The 18,044-nt window shown below is 36.1% G+C and overlaps 1 protein-coding gene and 1 long non-coding RNA gene across 6 annotated transcripts in view; one reads left to right on the top strand and one right to left on the bottom strand.

Annotated features, from left to right (window-relative positions):
- Positions 1-2,207: 2,207 nt before the first annotated feature.
- The window catches only part of LOC116298393 (uncharacterized), a 25,418-nt gene continuing 9,581 nt past the window's right edge, over positions 2,208-18,044 (bottom strand). Inside the window, exons 1-4 of one of the 5 annotated variants that reach the window (XM_031706831.2) lie at positions 16,010-16,166; positions 6,605-9,163; positions 6,048-6,284; positions 2,208-5,752 (exon numbers count right to left, since the gene is read on the bottom strand). In XM_031706831.2, the coding sequence (XP_031562691.2) occupies positions 5,436-5,752; positions 6,048-6,284; positions 6,605-9,163; positions 16,010-16,151 (3,255 nt within the window). In that variant the 5' untranslated portion in view covers positions 16,152-16,166 and the 3' untranslated portion in view covers positions 2,208-5,435. Of the gene's footprint in view, positions 5,753-6,047; positions 6,285-6,604; positions 9,164-10,121; positions 10,269-11,327; positions 11,383-11,546; positions 11,655-16,009; positions 16,167-18,044 lie in introns of those variants that run through there. The other 4 variants (XM_031706849.2, XM_031706859.2, XM_031706839.2 and 1 more) reach the window with 4 other exon arrangements.
- LOC116298419 (uncharacterized) lies at positions 11,639-17,066 on the top strand. The gene is made up of 3 exons (XR_004197334.2): positions 11,639-12,029; positions 14,775-14,810; positions 16,231-17,066. It is a non-coding gene; the product is annotated as an uncharacterized LOC116298419 (long non-coding RNA).

Genomic DNA, 18,044 nt, shown 5'->3' with positions numbered 1-18,044 from the left:
CTCAACCTAAGAATGGTTGATAGCGTTTTCCACGGTTACTTAAGATAAATATCGCAAAGCAGGTAGGATCAATTTTTGGAAAAAATATGTAAACAAAATCTTGAGATAAAAAGATTATTATGAGTGGTAAGACCACAGTTGTTTAAAGAATTCAAAACAACAAGACTACAAAACTGTGTTGCAACCGTGGAAAAAGCGCTGCTGTTTTAGCCTAAACCTTTTTTGGTCAAATACCCAGTTACATGATAAAAAACAAATTTGAAATTAGGTTGAAAAAGTGAATTAGTCGCCAATGTTTTAGTTTTCACAACCAGTTCTTTTCACTACTAGTGGACTATTACATAACGATACATGGGACACATAATTACTACAGATGTTAAATTTTTTGAAAAATATCTAAAAAAAAACTATTGCCGAAAAGTAGATCTTTCCTTTTTCAAAAAAATTATTTTAAGATTCTTATTATCATCAAATTGTCTTGGTATTCAAAGAATAATCAACGAAAATGACAATTTTCCAGTGCAGTGCTATTCTGGACCATGGGCCTTCATTACGGAGCGACCATGTTTATTCTCATGAGAATAAGGCCCCGTCCACACGTATCCCCAATTTGTTTTTTTTTGCGGATACGGGTTGCGTCCACTGGTGTACGGAAATTTTTGTATCCGTACCCGGACATTTTCGAAAACGGTCTCTAGAGTGGAAATTTTCGAATACGCTCCGAATACGGATACGTGTGGATGGTCGTATCCGCAAATTTTGGAATACGCTGACGTAGACACGATTTTGCGCATACTCAATGAGAAAAACTATCCGTCAAAGGGACTAGGAACTGGCTTACATCATGGCGGATCAAGAAATTTCCGGATACGTGTGGACAGCGAAAACGATTAGAAAACAATTCGAATACGCTGCGTGTGGACACGAACATTTTCATATCAAAAAACAAAACAAAAAAAAGAAAAAAAAATTGCGGATACGTGTGGACGGGGCCTAAAAATCTTTGTTTCACTCGCATAAATTTCTTCTCATACACTGAATACGGGGCTACGCGTGGTGGAATCTATTGTTCAAACCAACATGGCTGCCGCGTGAAAAAGGCCCATGGTAAGCTTAGAATGGATTACAAATTCCAACAATTTTTGAGTTTAGAACGTGTTTTTCTAGAAGGTAAGGTCACTTTCCAGTACTTTGCAGAAGCCCTAAAATTACTTTATAAATAAAGTTAAAAATACTGTCATAGGCCAAGTTTGATATTTTCAAATTTAGACTTAATCACGAGGCTTTATAGTCGCACTTCGTATGGTACAAACACTTGGATCACCACTATTATATTTCTTTCTACGTTCCTACCTTTTGGCAAAAATAAGAAGATATTGGTAGAAAAGCTAGTCAGTACACTAATCAACAATGTAATATCGAAACTAAAGCACTATAAACTCATCATTTGAAAGTTTAATGCAGTTTTTGAAGTAATATTGATGGTTTTCACGGCGGCCATGTTGGAGGAACTTGACAAAAGTATTGTCAATGAATTCTTTTGTTATATCCTCCAACATGGCCGCCGCGTCTTTTGTTATTTAATTCTCTTGGGAATGGTTGGAAACCATCAATTTCAAAGCCGACAATGAGGACTGGACGTGATTTCAAGTCCGCGCAATTAGTTCCAGTCCGAGGCGCAGCCAATCAATGAGCTATTTTTTGGGTCACATGATGCTACTTGGACTGGATCAAAATTAATTCAGTTCATGGACTTATCTGTCCCTTAAGTCTTTCAAATCCTAAACGAATAAACTCTCGAATTATTAATGGGTATGAGAACATTGTATTCCGTAGAGCTTCGGTATCGTGTTAGAATTTCAATATCACAGACGTGACCTATAGAGATTTTGCACCACCACGTGACGGCAGCCATGTTAGATGGCAGGAACAATACAACCGTTTTATATGAGAAAGAATTCTATTCCCGAGAGCAAAGACGTGACCTATAGAGATTTTGCACCACCACGTGACGGCAGCCATGTTAGATGGCAGGAACAATACGATCGTTTTACATGAGAAAGAATTCTATTCCCGAGAGCAAAGGGATTTTATTGTTCTGCCATCTACCCACAGGCAGTCCAAGCTGGATTATGGCGTTGGCACGTGATGATGCAAAACCTCTATTTGCAGGTTTTTCGTTTGACACCAAGAATCAAAGATCCAAATACTGTTTTTCCTCCAGTTTATATACCAACAAATTATCTAAATTAGCTGAAGAAAAACAACTGATAAACTATATCATAGTATCTGATAAAAACAAATAGTTATAGTCATAATAATCAATATGATAATTATGATAATTAATGTAAATCAAACATGACCTCATGATAATTATGCATGTCATGCTAATTGTACAAAAAGTTGTTTATTCAATACTTAATAATTATAAATACTTCATGCATTCTTTATTAAACACATATAAAACACGAGTACAGTATTTATAAGATATTTAACCGTATTTTCATGTCTACAACAAATTGAAAAAACCGGTTGTCGAGTTTAAAAGGTCTAATCATCGAAGCAAAGACCGAAGGGTGTTCTGGGTAATCGATATCTTGTATTTGGAGCTTATAGTGTTTGCATATAGAAACATGCACGAAGAATGACAAAGATTCGCTTATTTGAATCAATATGTTCGAGAGCTGAAAAACTATAATATGCATGTCTTAACTTCATTATTTATCCAGAACACCCTTCTGTCTTATCTGCGAGGATTGAGCCTTTGAACCTGACAACACTTTCTAAATTTGGTGTATACTATTTTAAAATACATATGCCTCATATACTTATTGCAGATTGAAAGACAAGGATGGACCCAGAGTTTTCATGTTACTGAATCAAAGAAATGGGGTGCCTGACCCCTCTGGATCATCCACTGACCAGTACATGCAATCTATATATCATCTTTTTTTTTAACTTTAAAAACATTAAAATTACAAACAATTCTAAAGGGCCCTGAAAGGGGTAAACTAGATATAGAATATCTTTTTAATCTTAGAGGGACCAAATATGAGATTTGAAGAACCTAGTCTTTGATAAGAATGAAAAATAATGATTGCCGATATTGAATTTCTTTAACTATTTTTAGGATTTTTCAATTTTTATGATTCAAAATTTTAAATGAATTTTTAACTTGAAATTTGGGAGGTGGGATTTTGACCATTTCCCGTTCAGGACCCTATTCCTACGCCATGCTATTCTTCTCGTTTAACGAGGTAATAAAGTCAATTCCAAATGTTTTTCAAAATGAATTTCAAAATGTTATTCTTCTTGGATGTCTATGTCTCAGTGAGCGAAAGAATGCAAATAGTTCCCTTTTCCGTTCTCCTAATAACCGCTGGACACAAGCCCTAAAGGCGCATACAAGAGCATCATCACGAGGCTAACATGCACGTCTGCCGTACTCGAGTTTTCCTAGTCTACAAGTTTATGACTTTAGCAAGTTTCGACCATGGCTCAAGCACATATCCACTCAAATTGGTTATTTTTTTGCAGAATATACGTCACTACCATGCAGTTTGTTTGTTATGTGGTAGCATCAACTGCCCTCGCCTATTATTTGTAGTCACCTTTGAAAGAAATCTCTAAATATTTCTTCGTAAGACTACTACCAACTTTAGGAAACAATGTACAATTATTTCAGAGTTTCAGCCGATTTATTTCGTCGATAGTTAGTATGCCTTGAAACGAAATTAAAATATCAAAATTGGATAGAAAAAACTGTACATTCCTTGTCAGCTGTCTCGCAGCTGTGTTGCCGTAAATCTTCAAACTGCTCCATTTGTTCTTTGTCAAAAAATCTTTACAAAGGCTGCGTCTATAAACGCAATCTCTTTTCTAAAACGAAGTCAGCAAAATAGTATTGATTATAGTATGAGTATGTTTTATAAAATTATTTTTCCTACTTTTTGATTTCCACTCATCTTCCAACTCCATGACACAGACATGGCGGCCATATTGAACACGCAACATGGCGGAGATGACGTCACATAAACCAAAAATACGTCACATACGTCCCGTATTTGCAACTCCTTTGATTAAAATGCGAATTTAATTCGTCAAAATTTGGAAACACATATCATTTAAGGTTTAAAAAACCACGAAAAAGAATAAACTTGGATAATAATGGCAATATTTACAGTAGAGAGTTTCGATTGAACGAATATTGATTACGATATGCTAAGAGTCTTCATGTCGTAGTGTCGCCTTAAAAGTGTTTCTCGACCTCAATTTATTTTGCCAATACGTTGGATAATCGTAATCAAGATATGTGTTTTTGCTATTTCGAAATTATAAAATGTACAGTACTATCTTTAAAACTCATTCTAATTCTGTGATACTATCCTTAGCTAAGGATAGGCGTCAAGTTCTGTCCAAATGTTTGTCCAAATGTCTGTCCAAATATCTGTCCCAATGTCTGTTCAAATGTCTGTCTATTTTAAAATTACATGTACAATATTTCTAGGTCCAAATTCCTCTGCAAATGCTGGAGTAATAAATTTGTACATTGACTTAAATGATACAGCATGGCAGAACAAACAAAAACTCTCCCCACTTCACGAGTTATTGCCGAGTTTGATATCGTGGGAGAACTGGGTCAGAACCTGACAATCGTGGAATGGATGCCAAGAATATTTCCAATTTCCAGTGATTTTGCTCATTTCTTCAAACTCGGGCTGCATTTGTCGAGCTAAATGGTATAATACAACCACATATTCTAAAATTCAATTTATTCGATTTTATCCAGCCTGGCCAACAGTTGTCCGATCTCCCCAGTCCTCCCACTCGATATGAAACCAGGCAATTGATGTTTTCATTTTTGTTGCCATTGGATAATAATAATAATAATAAATTTATTACTTATAACGCGCATATTTCATATGCATATGCTCATATGCACAAAGTTTAGTTTTAGGAATAAAGTAAAGTGCTTTTCTATTGGTTCGTATTAAGTCGGTTTTGCTGATAACACTAATAGACAATACAGGCTTTGGAACATCACATGATGGCAGCCATAACGAGAGGTACAACAATACAGTATTTATCCCCTGCGATACTGAATTCTTTCTTATGTAAATGAGATTAGACTACTTTGAAGTTGTTCCTCGCCCTGTCATGGCTGCCATTACGTGATGTTGCAAAGGTTCTGTTATTCGATGAGACTGATAAGATTCTTTAAAAACCTTTCAATTTTATCGATACCCTGAAATAACTAACTAGCTAACTCAAAGATAAAATCGGAATCAAGCGTAATAGCTTTTTAAAAACTTATTTTCGAAAGAAAAAGTAAAGGAAACGTATTCTACCTGCAAGCAACCTTTGGGGCTTCAGTTTTGAGAATTGCCAGAATGTTCCACGTCACAGGAGCCCCAGTTAGGCGAGTGAAGACAGTTCTAGTATATACCTGATAGTTTTTGGCCATTGATGATCTCTGCTGCTTGACGCATATTCTCTTCCCTCGCTAACAGATCTTTGATTTTTCTCGCCTGGTCTTTGTCTCTACAGATAGCAGCAAACTGTGCTCTTTTTTGTCTTGCTCTTCCTCGTATTTGAACCAAAGCCGTCACTGAGTTGGGAGGATCCATTTGGACCACCAGGTCACATGCAGGCAGGTCAAGACCCTCTTCGGCCACACTTGTTGCCACGACAACCTGATAGACTCCTTGTCGAATTAGCTTGAGGGTATCGATCTGTTGAGCCACTGTCATACCTGAGGATGGGTTTATAAAAAGAGATAAATGGATGGATGGATGGATGGATGGATGGATGGATGGATGGATGGATGGATGGATGGATGGATGGATGGATGGATGGATGAATGGATGGATGTATGGATGGTTGAAATGGATAGAATGGTGAAATGAGGAAGGGGTGGATGGATGGATAGATTAGACCCACTTCTCCACCATCTTTTTCCCTCTACGAGACTAGTGATTATGGATTTCAAAAGATCATAAATAGATGGGACTAAGATATATAAAAAATAAAATAATTTTGGCCCTCACCTCTGTCGGTACCTCCGTTACCATGACCAACAATATAAGTGGTTCTAACCAGTTTTCGCTGTAATTCGGGAAATGAATTAAGGTACTCTGCTAGACATACTGCCGTACAACGCCTCTTGACAAGAACCAGAGCTAAAGATCTTTGTCGATCCTCGTTTTCACCCCATTCAAGTCTCAGCAACAGTCCTAGCAACTCAGCTACGCCAGAGGCCATTTCACTATGATAGTCAGTTGACCCTTTTTAGAGGAAAAAACACACGATATAAAAACTACTGGTCTATTACAATTGCAAACGGGTCCTTTGCAGGATAATCATTATCGCTGAATTTCACTTATTTAAACGAATTGTTGCTGAAATACCAAAGTCTTTATATGATCAATCTGCTTTTCCATTAATTGTGGCATACTTTCGATATCAAGAAACTAAGAATCTTATACTAAGTTTGTTTGTCAAACAGCAGAGCCACTTTTCAAGGGATCGTGAGCTGAATTAATTCATTTTTTCTAGATGATTTGCAAGAAGAAAAAAACTTCCTGGGAAAAAGTGTTACACAAACCTGCAATACAACGCTGCTGCAAGTAAGTCCTGATTCTCACACACGGTAAGCCTTGATTCTCAGCCCAGTCAAATCCATGTGGACAGTTTCCCTGCAGAAGCTCCACCATACGATAAAAAGCGACTTTCTCTCCACACTCCTGAAGAGTGCAAATACAGTCACAAATTATCTCAAAATGCACCAATGAGTTTAGTGCATTAGCGCTCTCTGACTTGGGAGAATTTAGGAGATTATCAATCACGCCGAGTATTGGAAAAATATCATCCTTGGACAAGATGCCTCCAGCTGAAGGTTGGAACACATCTTTGTACTCCTTGAAATCACTCAGTCGGGCAGCAAGGTTAAAGCACTTGGTAGCATATTCCATCAGCAATGTCAGTAAGCTCTCTTCTGTTCTAGTGTACTCGGCACAGTAGCACATCATTTCTGTTTGGCTTGTCTTCTCCGTTAATTCTGGGATATTTTCAGTTACGGTCAGCAGAGAAGCACCACCAAGGTTTGCAAGCAAACGTTGCATCTTCTTCAGCGTTCTTTCCAAAGTGGGTTCCCCAGCGGGAGATGCTGTAAGCCCTAGGATCTTGGGTCTCTGATATGCTTGTGTGTCATCTATCAGGTAGTAATCTCGAATAATAACGTTGTAGGGATGGTCTTTGTTGCAATGATGAGATTCGTCCAGGACAATCAAAGCAGCGTCTTCAAAACGCAAGGTACCATTGTTGATATGATTCCTATAACAATCAGCAGTCACAACGAGGATGTCATGATTAAATATAGGAACACCTTGTTCTAGTTTTCGCATCTCACCACAAATAGCACCGATGCGAACGGGTCTCAATGCCATCCCATAATTTACCGCTTGTCCACCATTCAAGCTTTGCTTGGTGGCATTCTGCCACTCATCTTTCGCAGACACGGGGACCTGCAGATTTTTCAGTTCATTTTTGAGGTACTCACTCTGCTGGATGACGAGTAAGACACGATCAACAAGGAAGATGATCTGACGAGTGGGATTTAAGACCAGCAGATGAGCAACAACAAGTGCTGCAACAAGTGTCTTTCCAGTTCCAGTCGGGAGAAAGCAAACAGCAGAATCATTAGCCATGGTTTTGTAATACAATTCTATCTGATAACCAAACGGAGCAGTTTCTGTATTTATTTGTGGATTGAATCCTTCATGAGGAACTTGTAAGGATGGATGATGACGGACTGGAGCTTTTTGAGATTTGGCAACAGTCTGCTCGTGTCTTCCGCTAGTAAAATGCTCGTTGGCCTGAGATTTTGAGTTAAGATGGACCTTGCAGTAATCACAAAACTTCAAATACGGTTCCGAGGTCACTTTTGCGATTTTGTTTTGATGCTTTGTGCTCTGAAAATGTTCTTCCGATTGCTGCTTGGAAATAAACGAAATCTTACAAAGGCCGCATGATTTGATGCTTCCAGAGTCATTGTCAGAGTTCAGACTCCTAGAACGTGGTTTTAGGGCTTCTGCTTGTCTGTCCAAGTCACTTCTGCTTCGATTCCTTCCAGAAAGTATTGCCTCGTTCAAACTTTTTCGTCTTGAAGGTTCCTTAAAGTTTCTTTCCCCTCCAATCACACCAGGATCTTTTCTGCTCTTTAGTGACCACACAGGAGGTTGGTACTTGACTCGCTGGATCATCCCAGCTCTTTCCATGGCATATAACGCAGAGTTGACATCTCGTTTTGTTGTCAAGCCAATAGCCTTTGAGATCTCTAGCGTCGTGAGTGGTCTGTTGTATTGCGTCATGACCTCAACGATGCTTTTTTGCAATGGATTCAACTCAAGATTCGAAGAAAGCTCTTGGAAGGATTCCGCTAGTGATTCCTCTGGGTCAAAATTAGAATTACAGTCAAAGCCATGACTGTTATTACTGAATCTTGGTCGCGTTGATGATCTTTCGGTATTGCGACCATTCAGGATTGTATCGGAGCATTTCCGGCGGGGCCCGTTGGAAAACCCCGAGAGAGAGTGCTGTTTCGCCAACGATGGTGATGAGCGAGTTCTGTTTATACAAACTCTTGATCCTCCATCAGTTTCATTGCTTTGCAAATCTACCCATTTAGATGTGTTTGATGTTAGTAATTCCTGATTAAATAAATTAGTCGCAGACAACTCGATGTCCACTCCGTTATGTCCTGTTTTCATCCACGTTAATGGCTCCGAGGCTACACATTGTATCACCCCATTCTGTTCGAGATCTTTCAAAGCCAAGAGAACACATCTTGGTGAGGTAACTGCTGGCAAACTCTTGATAATATCAACGGAGGTACAACATTTTTTGAATGACACGATTTGTGCCACAAGAGCCTTCGTATCTGAATTGCGATTGGAGTCACAAACAAGTCCAGCCGTTTGCGGAGTTTTAGCTTGGTGTTGAAAATGATCAATTGGATGGACACATTCTGAAATGCAGCCCAACTTTTCCAAGCCAAGTGTTGTGGGCTTCAGACATGACTCTTGCTTCTCCCATTTACTCATAAATGGAAAAACGTGGTTGAGTACACCAGGATGAGGTGGTAGCTGTTCATCCATAGGATCACCTAGAAAGTACAAAAGAAATGCGAGCAATGAAAAACCAAGGCTAAATGCAGGAAAACCTTATCGTCAAATGAGCCTGGTAAACTTAATTGGCTTTTCTTTCAATGGATCACTGGACTGAAATAAAATATGCAAAATAAAACAATGCTGGCTGTTAGGTCTGATGAGGTAGCGAGGAATACTTTTGTCCTGCCGAGATAAAAATTCGGTAATAAAAGCAGTAAGGATTTGACTTTCAAGACGAGAGAGGTGTCTTAGCAGGAAAACACAACAGACTTCCGCCTATGAGGCACATACAAAATGACAAATCATGCCCAAAAATTAAAATTCCCGTTGATTCAGGAAGGAATTTCGGGGTATTTCTGGAAATTTTATGATCTACCATTAAAAAAATCTCAATCCAAATTAACTTGGGCTAAATGAAATAAGAAGCGTTTTTCAGCTTGACTTCAAAAAACAAAAGCGACCACTTTCTTTGTTTTGTCAAAACAATAAAAGCCAGATGTTTGCAGAATACTTAGAGACCTTACTTCCTAGAAAGACGACTTGTGTAAGAATAATGGCAAGAGTCTGCAATTACATATACCTTCAGCAGAAAATAAAATATCGAAATTTGAATTTTTGGCTGCATTTCAAATGACTGTGGCATTGCGTGATACTATGATGATGAACTAAATCATCTAAGTTTTTGCAGTATTGTTTATCCTAAACATCTCTTGTCAAACTTGAGCGTCTTAAGAGGCCTTAATGCGCGTTAAATCTCAATATATAATGCGATAGAAGAACGAATGTAAAAGTGACGATAGTTTCCTAAGTAAAGTCTACGGCCGGATTAAGTCAAGGTCCCTATTTTAACTCCGACAATTCTGGAGAAAAATATTGAAATTCTGTTTGTCTCATATCTTAAGATAACCACAATTCTTATTTCAACTGTTTCTCTAACATGTCGCCTACACGTACCTTAGAAACCTAGTAATAACGGAGTAGTGGAATGAACAACGAAACAAGACCGTCGCTCACGAAGCTATACTACCGAGTTCTGCAGAGGTCACGCCTTAAGTGAGTAAATATCAAGGACGCTGCCACGTCTTTTCTACGAAACTTGTTGCTTCTCGGAAATGTTCGATAATAACAAAAGCTGGGGATTGCAGACACGGAAGTAGGGACTGTTTCCTGTTGACAACATCAAATGTTGTTGGAAGATTTCCATTGATCACTACCACTTTTTGAGAATTCTCCATTCTGGCCATTAATCTGTTTATCTAATAGTTATAACGAAATTATTAATCTATGAGGCCTAAGGTTTCAAAAAAGGATTATTACATTTTGCGCGGTTAACCAAATTCAATCATACAACTTTCAATATAACTTTGTTTACATTTTGGAAACAATTAAGTTTATTTCAATATTAGCGACAAAATTACATTTAGGTACCTAGTAAAGTAATCAACGAAAGTTTTTACGAAAGTTAATGTCATTGATATATTAAAAAAGGTTGAATGAACTAGAAACTAGAGAAATTAAAGAAGTTAGATAACACAATATTACAACCGGAAGTTGTTCGGCTGTTTCCGAGAATTTCACTATCATTATGCAAATGTGACCAGTTCTTGGAACTCGTGGACCCTCTTTCGCTGTATTTTATTATGCATCAATTATTTAGCGCGTTTTATGGCTTTCAAAATATTACTAAGTCTAGAAAAAGGTGTAAGATATGATGAGTTGCACCATAAATAAAGGTGTTTCTTGGTAGAAAAATGGTTTCTGTAACTAAGTGTTGTGTACATAAAGAACAGTTGGTGGTCCTGGTGTATGTAACATTCAATTCCTCGGTTGATTTCGTGCAAACAAAGTAAACGATATATTCAACCAAGTGCTTTTATACCTTATGTAGAAGAAAATAAAAATATGAGAGTTTAGCGTACTAGGCATGTTTATGAACCGCGCAAAGATGGTATCGCAGGCGAAGTCAAGATATCGCAGCGGTCCCGATAGGCAAACTCATCTTGTACAAAAAAAGTCTTCAAAGGCAATTTGGTGAAGTATTCTTGAAAATGACATGGATTCAGGCATTTAACTGTTCCAATGCTTACGAAAATTGAATAGCAGTACGGTTTGATATCTCAGTTCTAATAGCTGTCTTGCGCAAATTGCAGTACTACCTACCAGTATGTTGAACTAGATCAGTCTCGCCTTCAAAGTTGTGGAACTACTTGCGCCTAGCCTTCACATGCAGCCCATAAACAGGCAGCCCAAAATTAACACACAGTGACAAACACATAAACTGCTGGGATATCTGTTTGTGAGCCCTGTTATTTGCGATACATGTGCTAATAAAGTCAATGATATAAGTTTAGGGACATTCATGCTTCCATGCAAAATTACCTTGAATTTTTACGACTGCCGCCGGTGACCACCTAAATGTTCATAATAACAAGGACTTTCAAAGCAAAACAAAAAACAAAAAACAAGGACTTTCAAAGCCAAGGATTGGCTTCTTAGAAGCCAATGAGGTCACATAGAAGAGTCATAAGAGACATATACAAGTTTTCCATGAAATAATAATACATCATTGAAAGACGATACCTTATGAAGTGTACCGGTTTCCGCATACCTATGTATTAATACTTATTAGTGACTTTTGAATTGTTATAACCAAAAAAATTCCGCATGCCATCGTGATTTAATTTAACAGAATTACTGTAAAGGAAAAACTGGACAATAAAAGATGGCAACTCTTCTTTATTTCAATTTACAAAGTTTTGTTTTGAAACAACAATGAAGAAAGGTTGTAGGACTAAACCTGCACTGCCAGGTGGCACAAATCCAGGGATATTGAGTCGATAACGTTAAAGAGTCCCGAAACAAGTAAGGAACATCTGTCAAATATTTTATGCCTTAAATGTAATCATCAAAATGTTAAGCTGTAAAATAAGTCTATAACCGATCATGATATTTTTTTATTAAAAACGTCAAAACGAAACTGAAACGACTTGTACATTGTGGTCTCAAAATGTCGAAGACGTCGGTCCTATTTTTTTAAACATTTTTATTCTGCACTTCTTGTTCAATAAGTAATCATGAAACGAATATTACCAGTATTAGACTTAATATCACTAAAGTCACTATATTTTAGCTTAGTGTCTATAAGCCAGTATCATTTTCAGTCTGAGTCTTTCTTCCGTGATAAATATGGGGTTGCTGCAAAACTGAAAAATGATGACACGCAAAAGTAGAGATTGTTTTGAAAGATGCTCAGTAGAGTTTAGACATCCACAAGTCCCTGTTGTTGCCGTATCTGTACCATTTTTCAACATTTCTACTGATCTAATGCCAGTTAGGAGTTGATATTTAAGTCTAGATTATTTCTTAGTGTAAAGATAGATGAAGCTAAACCCGAGAGGTTTGGCAGTCATTAAACTAGACCGTTTATTGTACAGGTTGTTTAGAGAGATCTATGTTGGAACAAATTTCCATTGGTACACAGTAATAAAATCCATTATAATTACAAGACAAGCTACCAGTACACTGCTAAGAATGATGTTAGAAAACATTAGTTTCTTTATTATTATTTGTACAGCTTTAACTAACAGGCATTTGATTAATCGACTCAGTGGACGTGACGTAAGCGGTAGGAACAACGGTCCAGCAACGTTATCTTCTTTTATTCACAAGAAAAAGTGGTAAAAATTTCCAATATAAATGAAAAATAGTTGATAATCTTTTAAAAAAAATTACTTGAAGCCAAAATAACACGTTTTATATAGACTTTGGTCCTTGAAAAGTTGCCGGGAATTTCAGTAGTGATTTTCCAATATGAAAGCTATTACCGTAGTCAATGAAGAGTTAGCAACATTTTGGTACCTTTTTCTTCACAGAAAAATGGTAAAAAAAAATCAATATGAATGAAAAAGGAGATGATAGTTTTCGAAATAAAGTTAACAAACCTGGAACAAAATAACACATTATGTACAGACTTTGGTGCAAGAAAATTTAGTTATTGTCCTTGAAGTTCTTCTCCAAAGAAAACAGGTGAAAAATTCAATGTAATGAGATGATAATTTGTCTAAATGAAATAATTATAGACTTATTAAACAAATATATATTCATACAAATTGCTATGTATAGACTTTGGTGACAGTATAATCGAAAATTTAGCAATTTTCCACGATTATGCTACTACTGTGGTCTCTGAAGTGTCATCACCTTTTGCCACAAGCGACTTAAACATCGTTTCAGTAATGCCAAAAAAATTAAGATTTGTTATGACAACTTTGATTAATACTTTCTTAAAATTAAAACTTCCCATCTATCGAGTAAGTAGAATCAAAATATATAAGTCCCCATTCCTGAATCAATCGTTAAACGAAAGAAACAGAATCGTTAAACTATTAATAAGCTACGATGACTTGCACAACGACTTCAGCTCAAGAAAATCCCGTTATAAAACAGTAATTATTAAATCCTATCGTCATGGGAAATCACTATACAATTAATGAAGAATAAGGCTTAGACAACATAATATCTTTCCTAGTGTTATGCTAAAATGGTGGCCTTCGTAAAAATGATGACTAATATGGTTAAGACTATGAATACCACTGCGAAAATTTTCAACTTTTCAAAAATGTTATCGCCACAAGAAAACTCAGTATTAATTCTAAAGCAGAAGTCTCAAATATTATGATAGCTTTCCTACTTTACCAAAATCATGGCACGAATTCACTTAATATACTTTCTGGGAATGTTTTAGTTTTAACTTGCTGCACAGAAGGGGGTCCGAACTATGTGTACAAACGCTGTTCATTTACTTTAAATCTTAATTTAGAACTACTTTTGTCGCTTTAATGTTATCTAGAAACTTGTAAACTTTCCTAAAATTGAGATAGACTAACAATCAAAATCGAAAAATTGATCAGTATCGGCAAATAATTCAAAATTTTCCAAGATGTGCAACAGATTGAGAGGCTCAATTTCAACCAACTTATCTTCAATTTTCATGCATGCCCAGATCTCAAAAGTTAAAGGAGCTTACTTCACTTTCCATGAACAATATTTGAAAATTATCATTCTAGTATAAATTATCGATATTAATATCCAAATTTTCCAAATTTCATATTTTTTTATGTACGCCATAAAAATGGCGGACGCTATCAGTTTACATAACTTACCATAGAAAGAAGGTGACCACGAACTTGCTCGTCAAATTAACTGTATATAAATATCAAGGTTAACCAGAAGAGTACATATAAAACTTGCTGAGAAAAGAGTTGATCATAAGCTTGCCTTTTCAATCGAACTTGTTTCAGTCTTTGACTTAAAGAGAGGTTTTAGCCGTTTAAACCTATTTGTTTGATCGCCACAAAAACAGTTCATATAGTTCCACTGCATGAGCTAGTCACACTAAAATTAGAAAATCACATCATTACTTAATGATTAAATAACGATTTCCTTAGCCTGTAGCACTAATCTTTTTTGGGGGAAAATTTGAAGGTATTCTTATTTTAAAGTCACAAAACGCCACAAGTGTTTCCCCGATTTTTTTCAATGATCGACACGTTCAATGTATCAAAGATGGCGGTCCATGAGTTTTAAGCTTCAATAATTTTGTTGCAGCCTGTGTTAAGAAAAAAGGCAAGAAACTGATGCATGGTAGGTAATGCACTCAAATGAGATAAAGAGGACTCAAATGATGTGCCTAGACTTCTTGACTGTTTATTACGAGAAAAATCGATGACAAATAAGTTGTTTCTAGAGAAAAACCCTCGATGGCAAGGAATGACAAGAAAGGGTACACATCTTTCCATACAAGGAAAATGTCCCAAAACTAACTGTACTGCAACGATGAACTCGTAATTTCTACCGATTAAATCGAGTATGTTTGGAAAAGTTTTGCCTTACATCTAAACGTAGCCGAAATCTTCGTTAGAAAAAGAAAAATTCGGTCCCCACCATTCCATAAATACCTAGATACGCTAAAAGTTTATATTCTTGGAAAACGGTCCTTTTCGTGCAGATCTATGTCAAAGTTGAATAAAGTAAAAAGAACAAGGAACAATTAAAAAAGAACTGAATAACGAGCAAGCAGGTAAATCACTGATCAACAGTTTGAAATATTTATATCATTAAAACTAAATTTCACCGCGGAGAGCAGGCAAAACTATTCAAAACGGCAAATGTGTCCTAAGGTAAAAAGAACGAGGATGAAAAGAACAATTAAAAAATAACTGAATAACGAGCAAGCAGGTAAAGCCACTGATCAACAGTTTGAAATATTTATGTTATTAAAACTAAATTTCACCGCGGTGAGCAGGCAAAACTATTCAAAACGGCAAAAGTTTCCTCGTGGCGTGGCTTCAGCAAATCTGCATGATGGTCTTACTTTAGATGTCTTTTGCGAAGAAGTTTTCAAAAGAAAAGCAACTCGAAACAAAAATTATTAATAATCAAAATAATAAACTGAATAAAGATAATGATTCTATCAAATGCAAAGCTGTTGTTTTTAACAGAACGCGAAAAGGTTTTAATTTCTCAGAAAAATGGGAGAAACTGAAGCCGCGCATTTTTTTTTGCTAGAAACGTTACGACATAAAAGCCTAAGATGATAAATAAAAAATACATTTTCTTAATTTTTTTTTCTTGGAATTTCAATTATTCCATGTGTTATATTAACATATCCATCGTAGATTCGTGGCAAGAGTAGAATTGCTGGAGTTTTGCGGCAGAAATTTGGACACCTCAATGATGCCATCGATGCACATAAATTTGCCTCCAAATCCTTCATTTCTATATGAAAAATCAGCAAGATTAAAAGACAGATGTTCATTCAACTATCAATTTGTATGCAATACCTTGGTTTTCTTCGAATAAAGTGTGCTGAAAATTGCTCGTCCAAGTTCTGGCTCCACTCACGTAAGGTTGTCTGTTTGAGAACATGTTGTCCACGAAGGCTAGGATAGCCCTAGCAGCACCTTCACTTCCAAAAATCAACATCTTTAGGCAGATTCTCTATTTATATGCCTAATGTTTTCAACGTAGTTTACACGTGGTATATATTACTTTCTTATTTCAGTTCTTTTCCAAGAAATACACAGGAAATGGATCAATTTTGGTTGGTCTTGACTGAGCGTTGTGAATGCTTGTCAATCAAGACAACACCATATATGGACAAGAGGTGGATAGGAGCGCGTAAAAGAGAAGAAATATGAACTATAGACATTGTCATTGAAAAATGCACCGACAATCGTATTTTGAGCTGTAATCTGTAGTTATTTTTAAAGGTTAAAATTAAGAATTTGGAACAAAACATTTTTACTCAAATATATTATTGCAGTGGCCACTTAACATTTTTTTGAGAAAAAATCATTTTCAAGTCTCGCATTTAGTGATCATGTAGAGTAGTGTGCTGTGTGTCGAAAATAACGAAATCTTAAAGTAAATCTAAGAGATGCTAATCTTCTCAGCCATCCACTTTTACTTTTAGAAAGCTTATAAGGCTTTCAAAATAATAAAATAATAAGAACTACTTAAAAAACAGAGTTTCAAAAGAAGATTGGTAACTACATATTTACGCAAAGGATTGTGGGAATGAATTTAAAAAGTTCCGCCATCTTGTATCTCATATTGCACAACACAAGGTATTTACCGCCTTTGAAATATCAAAAAGTCGACGTTTTGAAAATAATGATGATAGCAATAAGTATATTCACATAATCCGAAGCCTTAAATATCGAATTCTATCGTAAATATAAAGTGAAGTCTATTCAAGAAAAAAAAATCAGTGCAAGGATCTTTCACCTTGCCGATACAATCTAGGTTAACCATCTCTGTAATACATGGAAGTAACACCCTCAAGTTTTGCATAAAGTTTTCTATAATTTCCTACCGAGATTTTCGTTAACAAATGAAATAAATATTAGTCTAATGGCAGACATTTGTTCTATTTTTCTTCTATTTTGTCTCATTTCCGTTTCATTTTATATTTTAGTATTTTAGAAAAGCTATAAATTTTAATTATACATGTGACTTTACCGTGTCCTGTTTCAGGGTTCCGGAAAAGCTTTTTTCTTTAGTTTTATGGGAATTTTGTGATGCTGATTTTGTTGTTTTTGCGGTTCTCATTTTTTCACAGCTGCACGAGTTAAATACCGTAACAAAAATTCCTAGCGCGTTTCCCCCCAATTTTATTATTACATCAACTGCTCCAAACAAAAGGTGGATAACTGAGAGTAATTCAATATTTTTTAGAAGCTTGAAACCTAAAAATAGGAGTATAATATTTCAATCACAAAATATTACAAAATCCCCACAAAAAAGCCAATGTTTCCTTTCTTATCTAGTCATCGTAAATACTAAAGAAAGACCCTCACGTAGTGCAAAATGAACGTCATTTTCTTATCGCTAATCATTTTTTTTAATTAGCTTGCTTATTTCGTAATACTTACCATTTAATGAATTTCAAATGTCGGATCCGCCATATTGGAATGGCCTTAGCACAGGTACCCCACCAAATAAAATATTGAATAAAACTTGCGCACAGGTGATGCGCACGAACGTACACATCGATATGAAAAATCTTGACAACATCGATAAAACTTTCTAAAATCTGGAATGAAATCTAATATCGATAATATTTTATATAAAATTCTCGTTTGATTTACAAGGGAAGCAACCAATGGCTAACAAACCTGTGGCCCTCTTTCTATGATCGAATTTGAATTTAAATCCTGATTTTGTAAGGAATGGATCCGAAGAACCTGAAGAAAACCCCTCGAAGAAAACTCCTCGGGAGAATACCAACAAGCAATGGCCGCGATATTCAGCATACTCTCTGATGAAAAATAATTCAGCAATATTTCCAGGTTCCATTTTATTATCTTAAATTCG

The sequence above is a fragment of the Actinia tenebrosa genome, unplaced genomic scaffold, assembly GCF_029948245.1.
Source record: "Actinia tenebrosa isolate PJP-AT-01 unplaced genomic scaffold, QUT_ActTen_1.0 PGA_scaffold3__52_contigs__length_22856419, whole genome shotgun sequence".
Classification (NCBI taxonomy): Eukaryota; Metazoa; Cnidaria; class Anthozoa; order Actiniaria; family Actiniidae; genus Actinia; species Actinia tenebrosa.
Note: the sequence above shows the minus strand (reverse complement) of the source record. Positions and strands in the feature narration are given on the sequence as shown.